At 41.1% G+C, this 27,480-nt stretch overlaps 3 protein-coding genes across 3 annotated transcripts; 1 reads left to right on the top strand and 2 right to left on the bottom strand.

Moving 5' to 3' along the window:
- Positions 1-256: 256 nt before the first annotated feature.
- Positions 257-2,287, top strand: msx1a (muscle segment homeobox 1a). The gene is made up of 2 exons (XM_008284495.1): positions 257-823; positions 1,015-2,287. The coding sequence occupies exons 1-2, from the start codon at positions 391-393 to the stop codon at positions 1,431-1,433; spliced, it is 852 nt and encodes a 283-aa protein (XP_008282717.1). The 5' UTR covers positions 257-390; the 3' UTR covers positions 1,434-2,287.
- Positions 2,288-10,156: 7,869 nt separating this feature from the next.
- LOC103359255 (cytokine-like protein 1) lies at positions 10,157-11,996 on the bottom strand. The gene is made up of 4 exons (XM_008284496.1): positions 11,763-11,996; positions 11,614-11,658; positions 11,115-11,261; positions 10,157-11,013 (listed from the first exon to the last, which is right to left on the bottom strand). The coding sequence occupies exons 1-4, from the start codon at positions 11,901-11,903 to the stop codon at positions 10,912-10,914; spliced, it is 435 nt and encodes a 144-aa protein (XP_008282718.1). The 5' UTR covers positions 11,904-11,996; the 3' UTR covers positions 10,157-10,911.
- A 1,923-nt stretch (positions 11,997-13,919) lies between these two features.
- On the bottom strand, positions 13,920-27,355 carry LOC103359256 (limbin). The gene is made up of 23 exons (XM_008284497.1): positions 26,868-27,355; positions 26,506-26,581; positions 26,053-26,234; positions 25,883-25,939; positions 25,577-25,763; positions 25,359-25,459; positions 25,132-25,197; positions 24,850-24,984; positions 24,450-24,589; positions 23,925-24,249; positions 23,542-23,781; positions 23,108-23,283; positions 22,522-22,681; positions 22,235-22,411; positions 21,786-22,099; positions 21,001-21,175; positions 19,296-19,439; positions 18,894-19,121; positions 18,468-18,700; positions 18,267-18,354; positions 17,951-18,126; positions 14,770-14,871; positions 13,920-14,524 (listed from the first exon to the last, which is right to left on the bottom strand). Exons 1-23 carry the CDS (start codon positions 27,075-27,077, stop codon positions 14,122-14,124), a joined length of 4,095 nt encoding a protein of 1,364 aa, XP_008282719.1. The 5' UTR covers positions 27,078-27,355; the 3' UTR covers positions 13,920-14,121.
- Positions 27,356-27,480: the final 125 nt, after the last annotated feature.

Consider the following 27,480-nt stretch of genomic DNA (forward strand, 5'->3'; position numbering starts at 1 on the left):
GAATGGGACGTCATTTTGGGGGGATTAGGCCTGGATGAAACCATGCTCCATTAAGAGTTTGTTGTGTTTATGTTTATCTGAAGTTTATAAAAAGTCACTATTGTTAACTTTCCCACTCTGATTTTTTGTTTTTTTCTCCTCCTGCTCTCAGAGTCCAGCCCATCTCTTCTCTGATTGGCCGCCGCCCTCTCCACGTCTCCCTTATTATAAGCCCAGCTCTCCAATTTGGCCACATAAACATGAGGATACCGTCACTTTAGTGCGCATCGCAGCAGCAACTCCACGGCAAACTCTTCCCACGATCACCCCCACGAGAGCCGACTTGTCCTCCTCCTTCTCCTCCTCCCCCCCTCTCCTCCTCCCTACACTCCCGGTGCCAGTCGGACCTGTATGGCCCCATCGACCGCCATGTCAGCTCTGACCGCTGGTTTGAAAACTGAAGATCTCCCTCCTCGCTCGGTTCTCGTCAGCAGAAGCGAAATGCAGACCAGCCTGAGCCCCGCGGAGGACACCGGGAAGCCCAAAGTGGCGATTCTGCCCTTCAGCGTCGAGGCGCTCATGGCTGATAGGAAGCCCAGCAGAGAGGTGCCATCCCCGGATGCCCCGTCCGTGGCAGGGACGTCCCAGGCGCTGGGGAAGGGCGCACGGATGGGCTCTTTCGGTAGTCTGGATACAGTGGCTCCAGCTTTACCCATGAGCTCTTCGTTCTCGGTGGGCGAGCTCATGAACATGCCAGAAGACGTGCTGATTAAACCCGAGAGCCCGGATAGTAAAGAGAGGACTTCGTGGATACAGAATCCTCGCTTTTCTCCAACACCTCCAAGTAAGTTGTGCTTTAGGTGTGAGGTGTCCAGATGAGAGAAATGCGATGTGCAGATGTATTTATTTAATGCCAGGACGCCTGTTGAGTTGAATGTCTTTCCCTGTCGGTGTGTTTTTATGCGCACTTTTTCTGCTTAAATATCTATATAGAAAAAAAGGGTTTGGGGATTTAAACGTTTTGTCTTCTTTCAGGAAGGTTAAGTCCTCCTGCCTGTCCGCTGAGGAAACACAAGACGAACAGAAAGCCCCGGACTCCCTTCACCACGTCCCAGCTGCTCGCCTTGGAGAGAAAGTTCCGCCAGAAGCAGTACCTTTCTATCGCCGAGCGCGCAGAGTTCTCCAGTTCCCTCAACCTGACGGAGACCCAGGTTAAAATCTGGTTTCAGAACAGGAGAGCCAAGGCCAAGCGGCTGCAGGAGGCAGAGCTTGAAAAACTGAAAATGGCAGCTAAGCCCATGCTGCCTCCGGCTTTCGGGATTTCCTTTCCCCTCGGTGCGCACGTCCCCGCGTCCTACGCAGGGTCGCACCCGTTCCAGAGGCACTCGCTGCCGGTTTCTCCCGTGGGACTGTACGCCGCTCACGTCGGATACAGTATGTACCACCTGGCTTGACAGGGACCGAGGGCGACGCGCAGCGGGACACAAAAGGGGGTTAAGACAACTCTGTGAGAGACAGAGAGGAGAGGAGAGGCCCTTCGGAGCGCCGAGGTGACGCTGTACTGAATAAAGAAGCATCCTGGTGGTGAAGTCAGTGTCACATCTTGTCAAAGGGGGGCCGAGGCCTCCTTACAGACCCCTTCTGAAGACCTTGAGGTTTACCCACTTCTGTTTACCTCGCCAGTAAGTTCACACACTGCAAAAATAATCCAACGTCATTCAAGTCTTAAATTTGTTGATTTTTTTTCCTCTCTCGGTTGACTTTAAATATAAAACAAAGTACGTGAAAATCTTATTTTTTAGAGAAATAAAATGAGACTAAATGACTTCAAGATGGACATTTTTTGCGGTGCAGAGGTGGAGAACAACTTGTAGCCGTGTGATTTGTCATGAATGGACAGCCAGTGTGGACAGTCCAGCTCTCCACAGCCACGTGAAAGGTGACACGGCTGCTTAGACTGTCGCGCAGCTTGACAACAAACTTTTGTGGGCTGCTGTCACACCACAAATCCATACTTTTTTTTTCCCAATTTGTTATTTTTTTTTGCATTCATATCAATGCGTAACTATAGTGGGTTACTGAATCCAGTGTCAATGAGTGCTCTTTGTGAATTTCGAGAACCACAGCATTTGTTTTTCTTTATTATTATTATTTTTTTTTATAACAGCACTGTCTGTTGTCGGATTGATTCCCTTCGGAAGGGATATGTGTACTGTAAAATAATGTATATTTGAAGAATATCCTCATTTATATTATGAATATATTTGTGACATAACTTAACAATAAATTGTTTATTCTTTTTCATTAAGACGTTTGTCCGTTTTGAATGACACTTGCACGGTGCCTGTCACTATTTCTTAGGCCTCTTTTTTTAATTTTATTTTACGAAGTCTGTGCGTAAAAACATTTTTTTTTTTAAATCTTTAAAGAAGGTGTTTTTTGAACCGTGTTTTTGATGAGGATGAAACTACTTCTTGGGCATCTTTAGACAGTTTTTATGGGGGAAAAACAGAATGGAAAGAATTCTGTTAAAAGTAGAAACTAGATGAGCTTGATCATTTAGATAATATACTTCAAAAGCATGTCATTAAGGAGACTAAAGGCTCTCAGTGACCCAACACCATTACTTGACAATGGAAGGCCCAATTTGTCAGAAGGAATTTGCACCTCTCAGTGCGTTCAGCCTCGCAGTGCTGCTTTGCACCGAGAATTTAAACTTGTCACATGTTATTTGGTGGAATGTATTGCTACAGCTGTCGCCTATTGCTTTGAAACAACTAACCTAGATTTTGTTGGCGCCAGAAGAGTTTAGGGGGGGTGGAGATGGAGGAGGAGGCTGCTGCTGTTGCTGCTGCTGCTGGGGGGGAAAGAGAGAGAGACAACCAGTTGTGCTGACTTCAAAAACACACCGATAAATATTGGAGATCACCTCTGTGAGGCTAAATTGCTCATAAACAATCCACTCGAGTGTCATTATGTGTGTTTAGGGTGTAAAACGAGCCCGGTGACACCCCATTATGGGTGTTAGCAGCGGTGCGCCAATCCACATATAAACATATTACGTTCCCGGAGCGCATAAAAGAAAGAAGAAAAAAAAATATCTAAATTTGAACTCCGGAGTCGTTTTTCCTGCCATCAGGAGGACTTAAATGACAAAACAGAGAGGATCAGATGGAGGGGAAATTACAGGCCACTCCACGGCACTTTTAAAGGCTTTCTCTTGACTTCCCTGCCATTCAAGGCAGGGGTTAAACTCGAGTAAAATAATTGCTGTAATGAGCAAAGGCAATCTGCCGCAGACAGAGGCCGGCTCCAGAGAGGCTGTAGCTCCAGGCAAGGCGGAACTTTTATCATTCCTAAAATGTCAACGGGGGACTGGGACGGGCAACACTTCTGCTCAGAGCGCACTGGTTCCCTCCTCTGCGCGCAGAAGCTGCCCCTGAACAAGGACCAGGATTTATTCAAGAACCACTTCCAGAGTTTTTAGACCGTCTTTGAGCATCAGATAACTTTACATCCAATCGTACAGTTCTATGCATCTTTTTTTTTTTCTTCCCCTCCTCATATAATCTTCGCTCCATTTTCTCCACGAGGCATGAATTAATACATAATCCCTGACAATAAACTGAAATCACACGGATGAACGCTCCATCTGAAAAGAAGAGAAACTTGACACAAAAGAGCCAAAGGGGATCAGTCCTTTTCTTTTTAAACTCTTTCATTCTTTTGTGGCCCCCCTTCTCCTCCTCTGCTCTCTGTCTTTGCCAGGAGCCAAACTAGAAAACAAAAGTCACTTGTTTATATCATCCAAAAGATCACAGGAGGCTGTTTGACTCTCTAGTAACAAAAAAGAAGAAGTAGAAGGGGAAAAAAACAAAACCTTGATCCCCAAAGAAAGGAAAATGGGTTATTAGAAGCCGCCTATAGCTCCAATGAATGATTATTACCGAGGAGGTCTTTCATCTTTAAAAAAAAAATCTAATAATGTGTGGAGGACACACAATGGGATGTCTTCAGTAGAATTATTGAGGAAAGTTTTATCTTTATCGTTTGCAGACACCTTTTCTGTTGCGCTTTTTTTTTTGGCTAAACTCAGATCAGTTCTGATGTTAAATGTGAAAGAGTGTTTGGAGGCAAATCACCAAAATTAAAAACCGCTTTTATTGCTGCAGCTATTTAACAAAACGTACAAATATGGGCCACATTTTTCTTATCTTTATGATGGCCTTCACATTTTTTTTATTAATTTTTTTTACCCACACACATTTCATTATTTACTCTGTAAAATAAATACGTTTAGAGAAGGAACTAAAATTTAAAAAAGAAGTAAACATTAGACAGCTTATGTTTTGGGGTTATTTACTTGTTAAAAAATGGGCAAAATTCTGCTTAAACTCTGCAACAATTTGTCTGAGTATTTTTATTTGACTATAATTTTAAAATATATATATTCAAAAAATAATATTAGTCATAGTTTTTGTGAGCTACCAAAGTTAATCAGGTACATTTTCATTAAATATTTTATTGTACGCAAATTATTAGACAAAGTGTTGCCAAGGAAGAATATTATTTATCAATATTCATTTAATATCATCTAAAAATTTAATAGATCACAACTAAAGAAAAACACTAAATGCCTCCACTGAAAATCATTTAAAACACGAAGAAAACACTTATTTTTCCCCTTAAAAAAAAAAAAAGACATAGAAGCCCAACTTTCAGTCAGATCCCACACCACCACCTTCTGTTCAGAGGAGGAGTGACAGAACACTGGATCCGTCTTTTCAATAAAAAAAAAAGTTTAAACCACCTTAATAAAACCGCTGTAAAATGTTTATCCATGCACCAAATGAATGTCAGCATTACAGCCAATCATATCTGCTTTGTGGCCTTTTCAACTTGTAGTTCAGTGAATTCATAAATAGATTTTTTAAAATTCGTATTTTGTTGAAAATGAGAGTTTTAACTCTTTGATACACTGAAGATACACTGAATTGATTTTTATCACAGCTTGTTATTTTTAAAACATTAATGTAGTTGAACTTTTATTATTTCACACCTTAAATAAAGATGAAATAAATAAAAGACAAACTAACAGATTATTTATGTTTCCTATGAGTCCTGGATAAATAAATACAATAAGGTGTCCATGGATGGGTAGATAGTCAATATTCTTTTTTTTTTTGGTTTATAATATAAATAACATCCTAATTCAAGGCCACGGTGATTCCAGCACTGCTCTCTTGCTCCAGGCCTCAGTGGGAGTCACATGATGGAGAAACTATTAATAATGCAGCATGAATGTCATAAATCACACATAGCCATCATCACCAATTTCTCGCGAATGTCTGCACCAAAAAAGACCAATAAAAGCAAGTCTCCTGCAGAAAACCAGATGTCCTCATAATTTATAGAAATATTACAGCCTGGTTTGGGGGGAAAAGAAAAGAAATTCAATAAGCTTACCAGGCTCTCCAGTTTGGAGACAATCATACAGTGAAAGTCAATATTAAAGGAAGGATATAAACAGATGATTGACTGTAGTAGTTGAGCTGAAGGACTCATGCTGGGGATGAAAATCATAAAATGAAATGTTGCACATCAGGTTCCTTAAATGTTTACCAGTGATTGTCAGTGTGTCTGTGAGCTAGTGGTTGGACAGAAGCAATGATGGAAAGTGTATCATTAATAAGAAATAAAGGTGATTAAAGTCTTTATTTCATTACTTCCACATCCCACTAGAGGGCAGCAGCGTCTTGGCCTGTGGAGGTTTGGATGACCTGCGCTCCTGACCGGACTCTGGCCACCTGGCACTGGGTTTGACTTGTTAACTATGAAGTCACCACTAATTTGATGAATACATGATCACAAGAAGCGCATCACGAGTCCTAATGTTGACCCTCCAGAGTCTCTTAACGACTCCAACATCCGTGGAACAACTGCGCATTTATAAGGTGCGTTCACTGTCGGAGGAGGAAACATGGCTTCTAATATGTGAGATTTTTTTTTTTTTTTTTTAAATCTAACGCAGCCAAATTCACTGAGCAGCGTAATTATAACAACCGGTGCACACAGTGTGCCAGTCACCTATTGGAAATCAAGGGGGGGAAACATTTTCTTATGCGCACTAATGAGGCAACATTTCTTTTAAGACGCAATAAAAGCGCTTAAATGTGATGGAAAATTGCCTGAAAACCCTCATAAAACAAAACGGAATCACAAACTGCATCACCGCGTCCTTTCATGTAAAATAGGTTTGTGATCTGTTCTTTACAAGGAAATTTATTTCAACAAAGCAGAGAATGATTACTGTCACCCTCCGGCTATGTTGTGTGCGTTTTGTTTTTTTGTTTTTATTGTTGCAGCATTTTTGGTGCAGCGTCACAGAACATAAAAATAGTGAAATTATCTGACCGCCTGCGGTTTGCAATGTTCTGTTCTCGTCTTGCCTTGAAAGAACGTGGATCCTGCGGCCCTGTAATAATGATTAATAAGAACAGCAATTACCCTTTATGGGGCTGATTTCTGAACAGGCCACATGCTGCTGACTAACATTTTCATCTTTGCAGGGTGAGTTAATTAGCTGTGAGGCCTTCAGACCTGATGGTTCACAAGTGCAAGGAGGAGATTGTTGGAGTCAAAGCAAAACAAACAGTGATTGCAACTGAAGTGAAACTGCAGCCTGTAAAATACTTAAAGACTAGTTTTAAAAAAAATCTTCTTCATAGGACTTATAAAGCTGAACATTTAGTGGCGGTAAAGCTTAAGTTTTGCAGAAAATTTCACATTTTCAAAAGTTTAAAGCTCTGTGTCAATCCATGTGTCTTTGCCTAACCCTCCTGTTACCTTCAAATTTATCGTTTATCCTTGGGTTCAATTTGACTCCAGCAATTTAAACCTCCAGAAAATATGATAATTAAACTTATTACCCACGTTTATGTGTAAATAACCCTTTAAGTAAAACTGAAAAAAAATATGTCAGTGACTTATTTAGAGATGTTGAACGCTGAATGGGGTCAAATTGACCTCAAACTTAAGAGTTGGGTTTTGATTGTTGACTATTTATTTTCATCTCCTTTACTGCCACATTGCGCTGAAAATGAAAAAATCAGGGCCTTTTGCAGTTAAAGCCCCAGAAGCCCCGAGGGTGCAAAAATGCTGTAGTGGTGTAAGGTGATAGAGATAAGCAGCATCCATTCCATGCATGAAATAAATCAATAAGTTACACAATTTAAATAGATGCTAACAAATGCTTTCAGTTAAATACAAACGGAGAGATTGGGAGGAACTTTAAAAGCACCCAGTCACTGTCTTCATACACAGTCCAGGATAAAAAGACAGAAAATCCCTCTGATGCAGCAGTGAGGAACCAGGGCAGCCAGCGCCACCTGGTGACGGATGAAAACTCTGTCCATCCAGTTCAGTCAGTCAGAACTGATGAAGCCTCTTGGATGAGAGGTGAAACGTCTTCAAGGAACTCAAGCAAGTCCAGTTGCTACGATTCATCTACCAGAATAACCATGACCTGTATGACTGAGAATCTTCACAGACGCTGTCCATCTCCCTCTGAGGATAAACCTTGAACCTGCAGTTTTCCCAGTAATAAATACATGACCACTGCAAGGCGACTCTGCATCTTCATCCACAAGTCCCTGATTTTCCTGATTCAACAACAACCCAGCGTCTGCACGATGCTGCAAAAATGAACAGAGATGTTCAAAGTAATATTTAGTGACCTGTCACTTTAAAATTTGTAGTTCCACATCAGAATCAACTTTATTGGCCAAGTTTGTACACGCCAACAAGGAATTTAACTCCTGTGAATCTTAGCTCCCTGTATAAGAAATGAAAGAAACAATTTAGAACAAAAAAAATGATCAATTAATAGCAGTATTTCTCATGATTAGAAGTTTCAGTTGTTCACAGATTTATCCGAGTTCCTCAAACTTAGAATAACTAGGATAAGAGGATCCTATCAACTTTAAATTTTACCCCTTTTTTTTTTTTTTACTGCTACAAGACATTTCAAGATTCAAGCTGAAAAAACTTAAAATGTCTAGAAAAAACCCAACAAACTTGTACTGATGTCGTGAAAATGTCATTAAGATGGGGAAAAAAAGGGTTAAACTAATCATCCTGTTGATTTACAAATCAATCGTGTTTGGTTGTGCAAACATAACAACACAATCTGGCTCCACTAAGCATCTTACTGAATGAACTTCACTTTTGAAGGCAGCCAGGTTCATTTTTCAGGAATAACTTGTGTCAGCTGAAATATTAGGTTCATTAAACTTTGTGATTTGCTCACACAACAGTACAATGTACAATTAATTCAGCAGCATGGAGAACATTCAGAAAGCTTTTTAAAATGTGTTTTACTACCACAAGACAAAACTGACATTTAGGACAAATGCAACAGACTTACCAGATTTCTGTAGTTATAAACATTTCTGTTCAAAAACTATAACCTTTGTATTGTGCTTTTACCACAGAAGTGCTGTCAAAGTGTAAAAGCACAAATTGTGAAGTGCTGCAGTTAAATTGCACAAACCTGAAAGTTTCAGATTATCTCTTAACTAAATAAACTACTATCACATTCTGTATAACCTTTTTAGAACATCAGGATTGAGGTTTCTTGTGTGTATTTTACTCAAGGTTCAGCTCAACAACAAGCTCAGACAGACTGAACTCGTCTGAACTCCAGTTTTACGGTTTTCCTGCATCCTGCACAAAACCTGTGAACCTGAACAAGATGACATCATTGTGTAACGTGGCAGGCTGCAGACTGAACACCAGAAACAGACACGGCACGCAAGATGCCAGTGAATCACTATCCAAACTCAAGACAAATGTAAAGCATCACATTTGCCTGATGGAGTTATATGTCAACAACATGGGCAGCAGCAGGTTCAGGCAGCAGTGTAAAGAAACAGCGAAGCAGCAGCAGCAGCAGAGGCCGAGGCTCCTTCGAGAGCAAATATGCAAACACGCAAGAGGGTGAGGAAACGCTTGTTTGCATATACAATCATATCAATCATACATGTTATCAGACAGCCACATTCAGAGGATAAATTATTACATATCGTAACACAAACACTCTGACATTTGGATTGTTTCTTCCATTAATTACGTTGCTGTTTGGCAGCCGAGTCGCTCTTTCTATGAATCAACGAGGAAAGTTGTCAAACACGTTCCTGCTGCCAGGAGTGCTCACACGACAAGAACTGAAAGCTCATTTGTCAAAATGTAAAACTGTTTACTGGGACAGATTATTTATCACAGGTAACTTTTAAGTGTTTATAATAGATTTTTTTTATACAGCTATTTGCATTATACTGACTGGAAACCACAGACTTCCACTGCCAGTGAGACAAGTGTTCAGAGGCCTTTGAGCTCAGCTTGGTTTAATGTTAGTCCAGTGTATTATACTATCAAACAGATTTATTTTAAATGGATTAAATAAAGACCAGGCAGTCATCTTAGTGGCTGAGTTAAAAAAAAACATCTCAGCCTGTGATGAGGAAACACACTCATTTGCAAAACACATGGAAAAAGGAGCAGATTTCTTTCATAGTTCAGATCTAAATTCTCTGAATCATAGAAAGATTTCAGTGTGTCTGTATACAAGAAAAGGAGAAGTGAACTTTGTGTACACAGTCAGTGCAGACAACAGAGGGCAGCAAAGACCGGGACTTACATTAGGGAGGCAGACTTGCTTCCAGATCAGAACAATGGTATCATCAACTGCACCGCTATTTATCCATACAGCTCTCAATAGGAGGGGAAATGTTGATGGAAAACTGAGAAAAACTGAACAAATAAATGTAATTTTCCACCAGGATGGGGACTGTGGTTTGTGTAAAAGCCTCATTTCTTAACTTAGAGTTAATTACATTCTGAGACACGACCGCCAGCTTGAAGAAGACTTTGTACTCCAACAAACACACAAATATTACTTCACATAAAGTGCATTTTAGAACAGTGATCACTGAAAATGTAGTCGGTTCTAAACAAGATAAATCCACATGTAGCTGCCCTATGCTGAGCAAAAAGTGTGTTAGATGAAGTGAAAACAATCGAACTTGAGTAAAAAGTGTAAAAGGGACAACTTTAAAAAAAAAAAGAAAAATGTAACAGTAAAAATGATCTGGAGAGAATGAAGCAACAGCAGCATGAAAACTGGTCCATAAACATGAGGTTTATTACATGAAAGACAGACTGTATCTTTGTCATACGTATAAATGAAAGAGAACAAGCTTCTACTGTGTCCGTGACAGTGATGAATCTATTCTTTCATATTCTTTCTGCTAAAGGCCCTTAAACACTAATTTCATTCAGTGGAAGCAGCAGCACTGTCATAACTCTTCTGGTCTAAAACTGTCTACACATGAAATTCACAAGGAACATGCTGTGCATGAGGGACAGCAAATCTGAACACATCTATTTCTTACATAACTTGTTTTTTTTTTTTTTAGCCACCATGTTCAGCTCCTCAGATGTTTACAAAATGCCACATAGTGCTCCTCTAAGGCATGTTAGCGGGACTAAAGGTTAAGGCAACACAACATATTTCTCTTAATGACACATGAAGCTTTTGATCAGCGCTGGTAAGTAAGCAGCGGTTAAGCCCGACTCACAAGCATCTCTTATTGGTTTATTATTTCAAGGTTTTCGTCGGCATGGTCGGCATTCAGCAAATTTCCTGTGGAAAGTTCTGCGCTCTTTGCTGGAATGTAACCACACATGTCCACTAACATGAGTCTGTACGGCCAACTGAGGGGGTACGACCTGGAACAGCGCTGGTGAAAGCCTTGTCGTGTGCATGTGCTGCAGGCTGTGGTGTTTATTGTGCATGCTTTACCATTCTACATACTACAGGGTTTTGTTTTTTTTGTTTAAATGAATGCAGCCCAGTGTACATCTGTTGCCTGCTCATCTCTCCTCTTGCAGCAGCTGAAGCCTGTCCTCTGCATAGTGAGGGCTGCTGTGACCAGTGTCAATGGCGTCGCAGTCATCTGTGAAAAACACCAAGTCCTGCCAACACAACACAAAGACATGCGGTCAAGACGCTCCGAGCTTGAAAACATGAATGTTGAGGAAGGAAGGGGATGAAAAAAAAAAAATGAAACACTCACCCGATAACACAGTTTGGTGATGATGGTGTAGAGGTTCTGGATTTTACGTTTCAGCAGCACCATTCTGGGTCGCTCTCTGCAGTACTGGTTGGGATGGTTCAGCACCACGTACAGAAAGTCCCGCAGCTTGGTGGTGATGCAGGAGTTCTAGAAAGAAGAAGTCTCTTTTTTTAAAAAACTCTTGAACTCATCTTCTAGTGAGTTGTTTTCATCTGGCTGTCAGAGATTTCTGCTTAACCTGTGGGTCCAGCAAAAGAGCAACTCGTGATTGTACTTTTTTCTGTGCATGTATGATGAGAATTCAAACATCAGGTCACTTTAGTTTGATTTAATCTGCAGCGAAACAGCTCCATGTGCAAAAGAAACATCTCTCATCTCAGTGTGATGACTTGATTTTGAATCTAATCAAACATTTTAACTAATTCTGTAATTACAGTTATATAGAAGAAAAACAAAGTAGGCCATCATCACATGCATGACCCACTTGTTCCAGACTTACATGCACATCAAGGAAGATCGTGGGTAGAACCTCAGCACACGTTTTCTGCAAGCCAGAAAACATGATCTTAGAATGCATTATGAGTTCACTTTTTTTTTGTTGAAAGAAGCAAACACATGGCAGTGCAGTAAAAAAGCAGGATGACTCACAGTGCGATGGTAGGTGTGTATTCTCTCCAGGAGCGTCATGGTCTCCTTGCTCAGGCTCAGCGCTCTGGAGTAGCAGGTCGGAGGCGCGCAGTCCGACACAAACACGAAACCCAACAAGCAAAGCAGAGTTCCCAGCCTCATGTCGGATCTCAGCGCTCAGCTCTGCGTCCAGCTGCTCGTACAAAGGCTTTTCTCCGAGTTTAGAGGAGGAGGACTGGCTGCTTTTTTTTAAGGATGTAGAAAAAAAGAGGAGGATGACGTGGAGGCGCAGCGCGGCTCAGAAAAAAAAAAAAAACCCAGTTGGGGTCTGCAAGAGGTTGTTTTTGGAGCGCATCAGTGTTGTGTTCAGGCAAATTCCAAAATAGCAGCGATGACTGATGTTACCCCGCTGACAGCTGTTTTGCACCGTTTTCTCGCCTAATTTTGTGGCTTGTCAATACAGAAAAGCGGGATATTAATGTCAGCTATAAATCACAGATGGGAGTTAAAGGCTGCTCTTTGCCAGAACGAGACCTCAGATGTCAGGGGGGAGTTTGATCTGCAGTCAAAGAGGGGAAATCCAAGGTGTTGAAACTGTAGCCACATTAACTGAGAGTGTTACACAGAAAACAGACAGCATTGAGCCAAATCATTGAAATGGTCGAATGATTTCAAACTGCATCACCTCTCAGTCGCTGCATTCCCTCTAAGTTGACCAGTTCTTCTTGTGTACAATCAAAACAAATACCTTAGAAAGACCATATTGCAAAAAACAGCCCTCAAAGTTCAAACTCAGTGCAATACACATGTGATCACAGACTTAAATGACAAAACATGTGACCCCCTGAGGCAAAAAACTGATTTCCAATTTGTCTAATTGCACAAGTGTTGTTATAAAATGACCTGTGATCATGAGAACAGTTTTCTGTGCTGAGCTTGTCTTCAGAAGAAAAAAAAAAGTCCAACTAAGAGATTTCACAAAGATGGAAAATGACACAGAAAGATCAGGTCGTCCTGCTAAAACTATACCACACACATTGTGCTACTTGCTCAATATAGATGTGAAAACAGGTGGTGCTTGAGTCTGTGTCACCTCAGACAATGTGAACCTCTTTAGATGGCAACCCAGAAAATAAACCTGTGGTTGTTGTTCAACACAGAACTACAAGATGAAACTTTGCTAAAAATGCATAAAGAGAATTCGGATGAATATCGGGAGCACATTCTTCGATGAGACCAAGAAAAAAATGTTCAGTTCAGATGGAGTCCAGCATGTTTGGCTTGAACCCGCTCAAGACTTCCACAGTGAATGTGAGATGATATGAGGCTGCTCGAGGGCAAAAGGTTTTGGAGAGATGAATTTGTAGGTGACACCATGAATGCCTAAAGGATGACTCCCAGTCTGCAGAAGCTTGGCAGCAGAAGTATATTCCGGTATGATCCAAAGCACACTGCCAACAATCACACAAGAGTTTCTACAGAAGAAAAAGGTGAAAACTACGACCTGGCCAAGTGTGTCGGCTGACTTGAATTCAACACCTGTGAGGCATTTTAAAGAGCAACACAGCGGCTCCAGCAAAGGGCAGCTGAAAGAAACTGATTCTGAAGAACAGCAGAACATCTTTCCAAGAAATTCTGTATCCTCCATGTAGAGGAGGATTAAGTCCGTTATCAAAAATAAATCTGGATGCATGAAGTGTTAAAAAGATTTGAATCTCAGTAATGAAAGACAGTAATTGACATGTCATAACTCTAAGCTGATAGTTTTTACTTTGACATCATCAAGCATCCTACTGTTCACCTTTGAAGTAATGCAATCTTTGAGAGATGATAGAATTTGACTCATTTGACATTTAAGTTATATTGCACAGGTTCCCCACATAGGTTTCTGTCAGATACTGTATATTCTTGTGTATTTAAAGCGTAGGAAGGTATCTGCACTAGCATCTGCAGTTCAAGTGTTATTCAGCTATTTATTCTACTTGACTAAAGGTGCTTTTGGCCTGCTGCTCTCCCTGAAAAAAGACTGATGAAGTGTTGTCTTGTGAGAAGATCTGAACTCAGCACTGGGGAGAAGCCAGTTCAAGACAGAAGCATGACAACTCCGTCACTCCACCACTTATTTATGAGCTGCTTAATAACAATCTGAAGCAGAGAAGAAGAAGAAGACAAAACTGGTAACAGTTGAAGTCAGCTGCCTTTACTTGATAACAAAGTCAGATGCTCCATAAACTTTGAAAAGTAAAGAAATGTTGCTACCTTTGCTGCACAGCAAAACTACGGGTTTATTGTGTATTTTAGTATTATCATATATCATCATAAAATATCATCATCATCGTAAAAATAAAAAATAAAAATAGAAAGACAATGTTTGTAAATCTCAAGGGAGGTCCGTTGGAGCCACTGAACCTTTCTTGAGATTGAGGAAATTCCTCTTCCTTTTTCTTTTAGGAACGTCTGCACTGTTACACGATTCAGGTGGATCCCGAAACACAAACAGCCTCTCTCCGGTAGCAGCGCTGCCCAGGGCAGAGACTGAAGTCACGTTTTGCTCTGCTGTGTCATGTAACGCTTCCTTCACTGTGTCCACCGCTCTGTCTTTTGCAGCGTCACTGTGCTGCAGCTTAACAGGCGCGGCGGACTTACAAACACGCTGCTGTGCTTTAGTGAAACCGTCCCGCTTTCCTTTCTCCTCAACCAGCAGTGGTGCAGCATCTCTTGGAAGCAGAAGATGGGATCTGGGGAGCAGTTTTTCCATCAGACTTTGCCTCTTTTCCTGGAGTCTGCGAGGTTTGGAGGACAAAGGAGCTGTTGTTAGTGGGATTGGAGCATTAAAGTGCTTACCTCATGCGTGCGGTCGCCGCAGCCAAGCCATGAAACTCCTCTGATGAAAGGCATATTTCACTTCAATCAGGGATTTGTCAGTGATGTTGTTGACCACTGAACTACAAATTAGCCTTGGTATAAGAGCAACATCAAATCTTCAAGCAGCAGCTGGTAGAAAAACACAGAAACATGTTGAACTCACCTCTCTCTGTCCACAGTGCAGCTTGGCATATTTAGCATATTTTTCTGCACCACATCTTCCCTCAGCTTGACAGGAAGAACTCTATTCGACTCCCCGGCACACCTGGTCAGAAAGTCACCGACATGTTATGAAACCGTTAACGGCAACGCGATCTCTGCAGACAATGATTGGCTTTGATTAAAAAAATGTTCAGCATGCCGAGCTATTGACACGCTGTAATAACTGGTGGAGTTTAGAGGGAGAGTTTCGTGATCTTTTTTCATTAGAGTAAAGGTGATTAAATATTTGATCTCGTTCTTAGAAGGGTACAGCATGTTAGGCGGCTCAGAGTAATTAATAAATCCGGATAATTCCAACAGCAAATCTCACAAAGTTATTTTTCTTTAGGAGAATTTGTATTTCAGATAAACTCAATTAGTATTTTCAGACAACCTGCTGCATTAACAGACAACGTTGCTTTTACAGTGAAAGTCTGGACACTTTTTCAAGCACAATATCTGTCAAATAATAGCAATGTCTATATCAACGAAAAGCAAACCTTAAAAACTGCAACAGGTCTTGGTAATAGGTGTCACGTTTAAGAGTAGTGGTGTTTGATTTTGGACAGATTTTTAACAGTGAATGATGAAACTGGGAGGCAAAATACCAGAATAAATGTGCGGTAGACACAGAGGACAACAAAAAGAAAACATCAGTGCTGGATAGAAGGAAACAGTACAAGTAAAATTTTGAACATGAGTAATTTTGAGATAACTCAAACTAACTACACATTCATGTGTGTATTAGCAAAAGAATCAAATAAGACAAGGGTGATGTTTGAATACAGAAAAGTCTGTCAGACCTTGAAATTGGAGTGCAGTGACTCCTCTGTATGAGAAGGACAACACATTGGGGTTACTCTGTTAACTACGGGTCTCATGTTTTGTACAAATACTACGGAATATCATGCCCTTTTGTCTGCCTGGTTTTAATGCATTTAGTTAAAATCAGACGCTAAGTCAACATAATTACCTTGCTGCCTTTGCAGGGCAGGTAAAAGACCAATTTTCTTGCTGCTTCAGCCTCATCTGTTTCGTCCTTCAGCACAGTTGTTTACATATTACAACCGCTAACGCTGATATTTCATTGCATTTCTGAATGACTTTAAATGAAGTGCTATGATCAAGGATCTCACACTCAAAACAGTTCAGTCTAATAGAATAGACTAGTGAGACCCCACACAGTGTAGACTTCCTTTTCACAAGCTAAATATTAAATGCCCTACTTATTTATCTGAAATTCTCCTGAATACGGTTTAAAACTGCTGTTTAAAATAGGTCAACCTCATTCTGCAAACAAAAAAGCAGAAATAAAAGAGCTGAAAAAGAAGAGCGAAGTCTCGCATATTGTTCCAAACTGAGAACTTTCATTCCCTTGTCCTTTAGCCAGACAGCTCAGGTCCAAAGCGACCGCATGCATGAGACATTATTCATCAGTAAAGTAATCCAAACTCAGCAGGGGCCAGACGTGAGCGTTCCAGCGTATCAGGAAAAGAGGGAAATTACATGATGAGTAAAATAATCTATCTCCCCATCTTGGCTTTGGGAAAAGGACCCTTGTGGAGTCGCATTCAAACAGCATTTGTTATTCAAACTAAAGACAATGCTTTGAAAAGGCGGTTTCAACCAGCTGCAGTGGAAATGCTGCTTTTATTTTATTTAGTGACTTCACTCAGAAAACTACTCTCCTAAACCACAGAACTTGAACTGCTGAGATTCGGGCTGTGTACTTGGGCCAAAAGAGTTTTTTACTATATTCGAGTTGTTCGGTTCTTTTGGTTCCTAAAACAACGGACAAATAACAATAACACAAACTACATAGAACACTGGTTTATTCTAAAAGCATGTGTTGAAACTGAAGAAGTAATTCAATGAAATGAACTTAAACAAGGAATAGACCATCTGCACTGTTCTCAGTAACAGAGCGGTGCCATGTTGTGTGGTAGTCATAAAGATGTGGTCAGATCGACTTAATGGACAAGTTTCCCGACATTGAGTGAAATTACACCAATAACCAGGACTTTTTAATATATGAAACAAAGTCCTGCCACCATGACCACAGGTAATGGGGTGCACAGTATTGGACTGTTAGAGCTGGAACTTGACATGTAGATTAGAGAAAGCCAAGTCTTCTGTCAGCAGCCCATGCTACAGTTTGTCAAATCTAAGGCTGTTTAAAACAGTTTAATTGGCCCAAGTGAGGGTAAATCTGTGCAGATGTTCTCCTTCATCTCTCCATGAAAATAGCTTTGACATGCTTGTATACTGACAGAAAAATACAAACGTGAGATATAGTTAGTCATTACACTGGGATGACATTCACCTGTAAGTCAAACATATTCACCTAATGTGACCCAACACAAAACATTCTGACACTCCGCCTATAAAAATCCAAAAATTGTACATGATGTAAATTTGGCCACCATCCTCTTCAAAGTAGGTCTTGTGTAACTCTTGTAACAAACCCTCGAAGTTCTGTTATGTTGACATGTCAGACACCATCAGCAATGGACGCTGAATCTCCTAAACTGTGTCAAAACAGTGACCCTTCAACTTAAATTCCATTTTAGGGAAGAAGATGAAGTCATAGGATGTTACAGAAGAACTCAACCTGAACAGTCCAACTCTGGGGGACTAATTCCAGAGGCTCAACAATGTGAATATTGAAGAAAGCAACTAGCTAACACTTTCTGGTGTGCTCCTGATCTGATCAGCCATGTTGGAAACGGTGGCCTTCTCCACTATAAAAACTGCTATTTGTTCTCTTGGAGGTAGCCACAGACCCACCTCTCACCACCAGTTATGATCCTCAACATGAAGGTTTGACCGTCCAAGCCAGCATGTTTTCTTCTCTGCTCCAGTTAACAGTTCACAGAGAAATCGTAAGTGAGCACATACCAGTGGTCACAAAAACACGTGTAACACAGGTCCCACTGTTAATAGCACCATGTCACGTGGGCTACCGACTCGTGAAAGTTAGTGCTTGCACATGTTGCATGTGCGTGACCGTGACGCACCCTCTGCGAGCCCACCACCAACAGCTCCAGACATTTTTGATTGCACCACGTATGACACATAAAGCTAAAAATTTAGACTTTCACAAGAGTATTTGCCAAAACATAAATCCTGGACCAGGTTCTTACCCTGAGTGTTCCTGCTCTGCAGATGCTGCCGCAGGGTGCTGTTTGGGGCAGAGGGCGTCAGTGATCGAAAGGAGTTCACTCTCAGGTAGGGTTGGTAAGAGGAGACGCAGGGCCTCCAGCAGAACCTCAGCAGACACCTGGCTCTGCTTCACCAGCCGAGATGCAAACTCCAGATCCTGAAACAGAGAGCAGCGCAGAGCAACCTTGAGCACAGATTACCTCTATGTTACCTGGAAAACACACAGAAGCAAGTTTCTATAGCTTGTATCACAGATATGAACTGGAACTGGATGTTAACTTCTGCATAAAGTCAGACCTGATCACAGTTTGCATAAAGTCTCTTGAGCTCCATTTGTTCTTTTAAATCCTCTACAGCTTGATTGTTGGCAGTCATTGCTTGGAACCTAAAAAAAAAAAACAAAAAAAAAAACACCAAAGAGTTTCCACATTGTAAAATGTAACAGCCTGTGTCAACCCCCAAAATCCTCATTACTCCTGAGATAAAGTGACAGCTCACCTCTCAGCCATCAGTGTGATGACCTGCTCACACTTGCAGAGCGCCTCCTGGAGGATGAACGTCATCCTGCAATCCAGTTGCAGCCGAAACACATTTTCTTCCTCACTGTCCTCCTCTGCGTCGTCAGAGTCCTCTTGGTGTCTTTTACTTGACTCTACTGTGGGCTGAGACATCTGCAGGCCGTCCAACTCCGTCTTCTCCTTCTGAAGCTGTTGCTCTGCTTCCTCTAGGCCCTGTGGTAAGAGTCAAACCTTCAAATAAAAGTCTACAATAAATTTTAGCACATTTATTCAAAAAGGAGACGTCTCAGAGGTCACGTTGGAAAATAAAGCTTAAACTCAAGCTTTCTCAAAATGTTAATATCTGAGCAGCTGTCAAACCATGCAATGCTACAACACGGGGGTGAACCATGAGTCAACTACCAACCAGGCAGTGGCTCTGTATGCTCTGAGCCATGTCTTGTCTCTCCAGATTTTTTCTCTCTCTGAGCTGTTGGATGAGCAGACCGTGCAGGGTCACCATGGCTCTGGAGGTCTCTAAAACTTTGGTCCGCCTCTCAGCCTTCTGGTAGTGGATGGTGGCCATCTGCATGGCCAGGCCGTCTGCCTGAGAGCGCAGATCATTTTCTCTCTCTCTTTGCATTTCCTCCAACACCTGCCAAAAATCAGAACAAATGATTTTCAGGCCTCTTGTATGAACTCAAAACCATCTCATCCATAATCTTGACATTAAACTTGATCACAGATCCAGGGATTATGGTTTCGACTGCACTGTGAGACTAAAGCATGGTCTGGAAAGCAATCAATAATCATAAAAAAACAGCTTTACCTTGTTCATCATACCACTCTCCATCTCTTTCTCCTTCTCAAACAGTTGGATCCTATCCTCGAGTCTTTTCTGGAAAAGCCGCAGGTCAGATGTGTCTGTTGTCAGTCTGGCCTCGCTGGTTTTCCCCTTGGATTGCATATGCGTCTGCAAAAACACCACAATATCCACAAGGTGGTTGGGAAAGGACTCCAAGCACACTGTTACGATGTGATTAGGAATGAAACCACTCTGTGGAGCCCTTCATTATTTCTGAATAACAATACACTCTCATCCAGCAACCACACAATTGAGGTTGATAGCAGCGTGGTTTGCACCAGTGGTCACCATTCTCCATTTCTTATTCATTTGAGAAAATATTAAAAGCACCATTATCTCCTGCTGTAGTTAAATGCTCATAGGTTTCTTCCAGAATCGTATCAAGAGGGGATTTCAACCAAAAAGATATTTATATCATCAAAGTTACCACAAACAGCCAAAGAAAGTGGGTTTGGTAGTTTGTTTTTTTCTCTCAAGGAAATTCAAGAAAAGAAAAAGAAAAAAATAAATCTTTTCAAACGATTCCAATAAACCCTAATTAATAATGAGAAAAAAAGCACAATGTCTGGGGATTTCGAAAATGGGAGGTGTACATTTTCCCATAATCATTTTAAGAACCCTCATGAAAGGATGTGTGGTTTGGTCAGTGTTTCCCAAAAACATTTAAATCTTAACATTATGTGCAATTCAACAATTGCAGTCCAAGAAAGCTAAATTATTTTTCTATTTTGATTTAGCTAATGTCCTTCAAAATTCAGCTGAAATCAATTAAGCCTTATTGATTGAACTGTAAAATTAATGACTAAGGCACTAACCCTCTGAGCAGTTTATGGGAATTTTCTGTTCCTATCACATTTGTACCTGTTATGAGCTCATTTGTCACTGCAATATAAAGTCCTGCACCAATATGGAAACAGCACAACAATGGCTAGGAGCAGAGAGAGCTCAAAAATGCTGTGTGTGTAGAAACACAAAGTTATAATGTCACACATCATTTTAAAAAAAAAAGAAAGAAAGTATGTGTTTGATTGCTCATTTTGCAAAAATTTAAAAAATGTGAAATCAACACAAACATTATTCAATAGTGTTAATGATGATTTTATATACTACAGATATTTTACTCCTTATATTTTAAAATGACTTCTATACTTTTCTCCTAGATGCTCGTAGGAAACACAGTCTGAAGTTCAGCCGAAAAGTCTCTGTGTTTGTCACGTGACTGTTGGTCACAGCTTGGTCAGTAACAGCATCTCTGTTAAGCGCAGAATATATTTATTTATTTTTTTAAACAGAAACTGCTTACAGGTTACACAATTGTTTTTGGTGTATTTTTATATGAAACATGAAGATTAATGTGATTTTGACGAAATATCACAATTTCAAGCTTCGATTTAGTTTTTGGTTAATTTTTCCACATGAAAACAGAAATTTGCACACGATTGGTTCAAAAACTGTTGAAATGTTGAAAACCCGGGGGTACTCTCTGTTTTTACAGTTTCTGGCTAACAAATGGTGTAAATTTTGTAAAGACAACATCCTTTTTTTCATAAAAATTAACAGTTCACACTGTGTCTTTCTTTTTTTATACACTTACTAGACTCCGAGAGGATGCAATTTTACACACGGACTCTTTAGGAGCATATAAAGTGAATTCTGATTAAATGTTCACCATATGTTTCTCGCTGTCCTTTCTCCAAGCTGTCAGGGCAGTGTGGAGTTTACTTCTGGAGACAGCGTGGGGCAGCATCAGACAGCGGTCTATCACAGACAGACACTTCTGAAACTCCAGTTTCATCCTTAGCCTGTCATCTTCAGACAGATTCAGCTGGAACAAACACAAACGCCTGCAACAGAGAGGAGAAAAAGAAGCATGACGGATAAACACATCTGGATTCCACCAAGAGACTTTACATGGCTGTGTTGGGAATGCTTTCAACTTTTGCCCTAAAAAAGCTGAATAACATTAATCTGTAATTATTGTTTATTGGAGTTAGTTTTTAGTCCACAGAAGGTTTATTGGGGGAACAGTCTGGTATCTGCTACCTTTGCAAATGCTGGAAGAATTCCCACCATGTAATGGTTTAAACCTGTGGAACCAGTAAAATTCAGTCTGACATCACCCAGAAAGTGCTCATTTAGAAAAATCCCCCTTTTCTTCCTTCATATTCTAATTAATTTAATTTCGCTGTATTTATATAGAGTTAATTCACAACAGAAGCCATCTCAGGACACGTCGCATAGTAAGGTCAAGAACTTACACTATTATATCAAAAAAAGAAATGCAACATATCCAATGTTTCCCTCTGAGCAAGCACTTTGACAACATTGGGGGGAAAAAACCCTCCCATTCAACAATCTTCCACTTCCAGAAAATTGATTGCTGATGGGAACACGAACACTTTCCTATGTTTGAATCCACTGAAATGAGATGACTGGTGTTATTATACCACTAACCTGAAGAAATCCCTGCAGTACGCCCTGAGCTCTTTCTGCTCCCGCAGCTCTTTCTCCATGGCTTCCTGCAGAGCCTCTCTGGTGCAGCTGAGTGTGCGTAAGGCCGCCTTGCCTTCCTGGTGAAGCCGTTCCTGACCCTGCAGGAGAGCGCTAGCTCCTTGTCCCGACGCCTGCCCTCCTGCTCCTGGGTCTGGTTCCATCTGCAGCAGGGAGTGTTGCTCTCCTGGAGGCAAGACTGTTAATATAGCCTGAGTTGCAGAAGGCTGGATGGCTTTGACGTCCGCAATGGCTCCTTGAATCACACGCATGGTCACCTAAAGAACAGACGGAGGATCAACTGATTAAACTAAAATGGTCAACCTTGATTTTGTATTTGTGTGTGCATTTTCATGTGCCTTGCACAGTGATTTGGTCGTAAAAGTATCTGATGCGTTGTGTTAGAGTGGCACCTTGCGGATGTCAGCAGCAGCCTCCTCATCCAGGTTGTTGATAAGCTCTGCTAGCTCCAAGCTGTGAGCTGTCAGTAAGTTCTGCCAACAGTGCAGGTGCTGTGCTATCTCTATTTTTTCCTCCAGACCTTTGGACATGCCTGATAAATCCTTCTGTCTCTGTTTGTGAATTCTCACCTGGGGATGGTAGGAAGCAGGATTTAATAATGGCGGTATGTTCACTGTGGAAAAACACTGCACACATTCACAATGAATACTTCATGCTTGAACATGCGTGATCTCCTCACCATGTCAGAGATTAGCTCCCTCCTCTTCTTAATAAGTCCACAGCGCATGGCTCTCCTCTCCTGGTTCAGTGCCTCATCCAGCCTCTGCCTCAACATCACCAGCTCTTTCTGGGACTTTTCCTGCAGCTGGTCTATCTGCTCTGCAGGCACAGTGCTCCCTCTGGTGGGGAAGACAACAGGGTGCCTCATCAAAACATGTCTCCAGCATAGAATTCTCAGGTAAATGGTAGATAATGAGTTTGAATTATTTACAAAATCGAGGTGTGAGTTTCTGTGAAATGCTAGAAAAAACATAAAAAATACTGTCTTGTATTCAAATGCCAGTGTTAAAACTTAAACTTAGATTTGGAAAATTTTGTATTATAAAATATAAACAGGGTTTAAAAAAAACTAAACAACAACAACAACAAAAAAAAACAGTACATGCATTTATATCTCAGTTTCTCAATTACACATTTTTAAAAATATATTTTCCCATCACATATTTTTTACATTATTTTACTGTATAAACAGTTTCTGTTTGCTCTGGCTGGGAGGCCCACCGAACTGCAATCACAGTGTTGAGCATAATTCAATAAGCACCGACCTCCTGATGTGAGTGAACCAGCTGTCCAGGTTGCTGGAGGTGCTGGAGAAGGTGTCAGAAATCAGGCTGTTGAGACTGTGGAGGCTGTGCACCAAGAACTTCCTCTGTGCACTGCGCTCAGCTAGCACATAGCGCTGATTGGCAAAAACGACATCCAGAACCTCCTCGAGCTGATCCTGGTGAAATAAAGTCACATAACCTCATCACCAATCATTCACTACTTTCGCTTTTAACATGTAAACGTTAATGTTTAACCACAATTGCAAACATTGCATGTTTCAACCTAAATTGATTTGTTACTAAAACAAAATACCACAAATACTTAATACATACAAAAGTAGGTCTACTTTCTTTTCTACTTTAACAAGCATGATATTTAAATGGTCCATTCTGACCGTAAGTCCCTACTTTGAAAATCAGGTTGGACTGTTCACCTGACAAGTAAAATAATCATGCTGAAGACTCTTGGCGGTGCTCTTCTCCAACTCGCCCATCCTGGTGGCCTCTTCCAGTTCCTCTGAGAAGATCTTGTGCAGCTCCACTCGCCGCCACTCGATAATCTGCCTCTGGACCTTCGCTGAAGCTTCTTCATGTCGGACCAACAGGATGCGCTGAAGCCGACTCTGGCTCAGCTTGTGCAGCTTCTCCAGGAGGACACTACACTGCAGTAGCTCCTGGTAACATTACAAAATTAGACTTACAGTTCTGTAATTTTTATTTTTTGTTTTCATTTTTAAATGATTTTCTGTTCGTTTTTTTTTTTAGAGTAAGAAAATAGAAAAATCTAAACATCAAAGCATTGTTTAACTAACGCTACCTGTTGGTCTGCATGCTGACACAGTAGCTCAGCCTGGGCCTTCTCAGCAGCCTCTCTGCGGTGCTCTGCTTCCATTTCTTCCCGAGTCTCCAAGTTACACTGACCAGCCAGGGTGGCCATGCGAGCCCCTCGCTCTTCCTTGAGTCGGCCCTCCATGCCCAGCAGCTGTCCGTGGAGCACACTGAGCAGCCTCTGCTGGGCCTGTGCGCTGGCCTGGCCCCGCGATCGCAGGCCGCCAAGCAGGGAGGACATCACGTCCTTGTAAATCTGAATCCGGGTGGCCTCCAGGTTATTGGTGGCATGCAGCAGTGTAGACATTTCAAGGCTGAAGTGATAAAATGCTAGGTTAAGTGTTGTTGACTGAAGAAATCAGGTAATGCAGTAGTAAAAACTGACAATTTTTAAAATACAGCTACATTTATTTGCACATCTGCTACTTTCATTCATTTGGTTCTGATTAGCAGTAACTTGGACAACTATTGTTCCAGTAAAAGAAATTACCCCTTACTGGGCTGCTCTACTCACTTTTCCAAGGCCTGGTACATGTTCTGGGGATCCTCCAGTACCATGATGTCCACCATCTTATCTTCAAACGTTGCCTCATCTTTAACTGCCTCACTCAGGTTGCAATCTGCATACTCAGGGTCTGAATCGCCTCGGTTTCTCTGAAGATAAACAACATCACATATACATAAAACAATAAAAAATAAATAAATGAAACTTTCAATAATGAACAAAATACACTCACATTAATACAACCAATTATTTTATATTACATTATATTATACAAAGCATTATTTTAAAATTATGAACAATACCAAAAAATATATCATATGTGTATTATTAATATATATAATGCTTACAATAATGTTTTGCAATGAGGATTAACTTGAACAAAACACTTAGATGCTTGAATTTGTGATACCCTTTGCTGAAGAAGGCCCAGTCTGGTTCTGAGACCTATAAGGTTCATGGTCAGAAACCCCAGCGACAGCAGCACCAAAGTGACAAAGAAACCAGCAACAAATCCAGCAAAATGGACACCATGGTTAGGATAAATCTAGAATGATGGGTAGATATGTCAGATTTCCCATTAAACCAATTTAATTGGCATAATACATCACAAACTTGAAAACATTAGAATAACAAACATGCAATGCTTAATGGTGGAGATCTGCTTCCAGTTAAGGAACTGTTTTTAACTCACCCTGTCAGTGGAATTCACCCTCAGCGTCAGATTAGCTGTTAATGGTCCAAACATACTGACATCATTCTGTGGAGAAGACAAAAATACTCGGTTAAAGAAGGCAGGAAATGTTCTAATTATACAGAAAACATCAACATAGTGAAGTTCTGCAGAATAACTGCTTCAATTTAACAAAGATGTCAATTAAGAGGATTGATTTTGGAGTTAAAACAAGCAGAATAAAATACCTGTGAGGCATTAGAGAAGGTGAGAAAAGCCGGAAGGTCAAGAACTTCATTCTTATGACTCCTTACATGAGCAGTATAATTGACAACAACCTGGGATCCAGCTAAAAAAGTAAAATTAAAAAAGAAAACATGCTGAGGAGAATATACAGAGAGAAATCTGCTGTTGACATATTTGGGTTAAAAATAATCATTTAAAACATTGTGCTTCTCAGACAAACCCTGCAATGAATCGATGGCAAACGTCTGGTAACCTCGTTCCACTACCCTGCCGTCAGTTTTTAGAGGTACTATTCCCAAAATGGAGTCCCGGATAGCCACCTGAGACAGGTTGGTGCCGCCCACAGGGCCCATGTTGTGAATCAGCAGGAAGAACGTCAGCTGAGGGGGATCAGTGTCGAGCTTCACCTGAGAAAGAAAGGTAAGAATGATCACCAGCATGTTCATTTAGTGGTTAAGCTAAATTCACTGGAATAAAATGTGCATAAACAAAATAGGTTGAAATTCTGTCAATGTTGTTGATGTACCTGTGCACACTTATGAAATTTTACCCCAAATGCAGACGGAGGTGCCACACTCTGAACCTGCAGAGTCATTCAAAACATTGTACAATCACTTGCTTGTGAGGTGACAACCCTTTAATCAACTGTTATTACATTTCACTTTAAGAATAGTTATGATTAATGCTGAAACACACCTGAGGCAGCGAGAGACCCGGGCTGTATCTGGTGAGAGTGCTTCTGCTGTTCCTGAGGTGCAAGATGTTTGACATGTAGGTAAATGAAGAGTAAAAAGAGTGTCCCCATGGCCCAGCAGAGGCTGAAGAAGAGAGCGGCCTCCCTCCATACAGCCACACGGGCCCACCGATTTCCATCGTACCTGTCGGGTAAATACAGAGTGTTTAAACAGCTTGAGGATGGCACTGCTACAGTAACTGAATAACTGAATACTTACACATACTAAGGGTTTGTAAGGTTTTCAATGTACAACTTTTGATTAACCATACGTGTATGCAAGAACAAACTGCACAACCATGCAGTATTTTGCTATCATGAAGGTATGTACAGTTATTCAGCTGGTGCTTGCACAGAAATTAGTTGTGTTCATCTCTGTACTGTTGATGTATAGAATGAAGAGAAAAAGCACAAACCATCCATCCTGAGTGCTGTCAGGTCTGCAGATTTCCAGCCTGGATCATTTTGCATTTCATGGACAGTGACAAGGCTCTGAGAAAGGAAAAAGAGCATTCAGTATTAAACATTTAACACTTGCACAGTTCATAAGCAAGGGCATGTATATCAAAGCCAAAGCCAGATTTATTGCTTGCAAATTCCAAGAAAATCAAAACATCGTTTGCTAAAGCAAGGACCCATAAATAATCCTACTTTAATTCTCAGAACACAGTTCAGGATGGGAAGATACAAGGTCTAGCTATAGCATATCTACAAATAACCCATGTTTGTGACTACACCTTCATCTACTGAGTTACTATATGTTTTCACATGTACTCACCCCATGTTTCAGTGGGAGGGGAGGCGGTGTCGTGAGCCATGAAGTGTCCGCGGAGGAACCGTTACGACACGGCTGACGTCCAGCGCCGTCCTCCGCTACACCGGCACAGCAGCGGACACACGAAGGAGGTGGAAACCAACACAAAACCTGGATATTCAACATAAGCGACCATATCGTGACCGTCTCCACGACAAAGTGTACCCGAAGCATTCGTAACTTGGTGTCCTGCCACCGAGGAGAGCCGCTAGCTTACTGGCTGCATTGTTTCTGCATGGTGCCCCTCAAAACCCAAAACATTCCCACAGCTTTTCTTCAGAAACATCAACTGGAGCAGCGTCTCTGGCACAGACGAGCATGTTCCTCGTATGTTAACGTTCAAGGAGAAACTATGCGCTCCGTTTTAAAGATTTACACGCGAACAGAAGGTCCATAATCGCCGATGGTGATGAAGTTCGGAAAACATCTCCAAAACTTTGGAAGAACGGGCAACTCCTCAAGGAGTGTCAAGGCAGAGTTTAGTTTACCGGTCAGCCTTTCACATTAAAAGAACGTATGCGCGCCTATTGGGTAGTTAGAACGTGGTGGATGCCTATAACCAAATAAATATACTAAA

Source organism: Stegastes partitus, unplaced genomic scaffold, assembly GCF_000690725.1.
Source record: "Stegastes partitus isolate 25-593 unplaced genomic scaffold, Stegastes_partitus-1.0.2 Scaffold362, whole genome shotgun sequence".
Classification (NCBI taxonomy): domain Eukaryota; kingdom Metazoa; phylum Chordata; class Actinopteri; family Pomacentridae; genus Stegastes; species Stegastes partitus.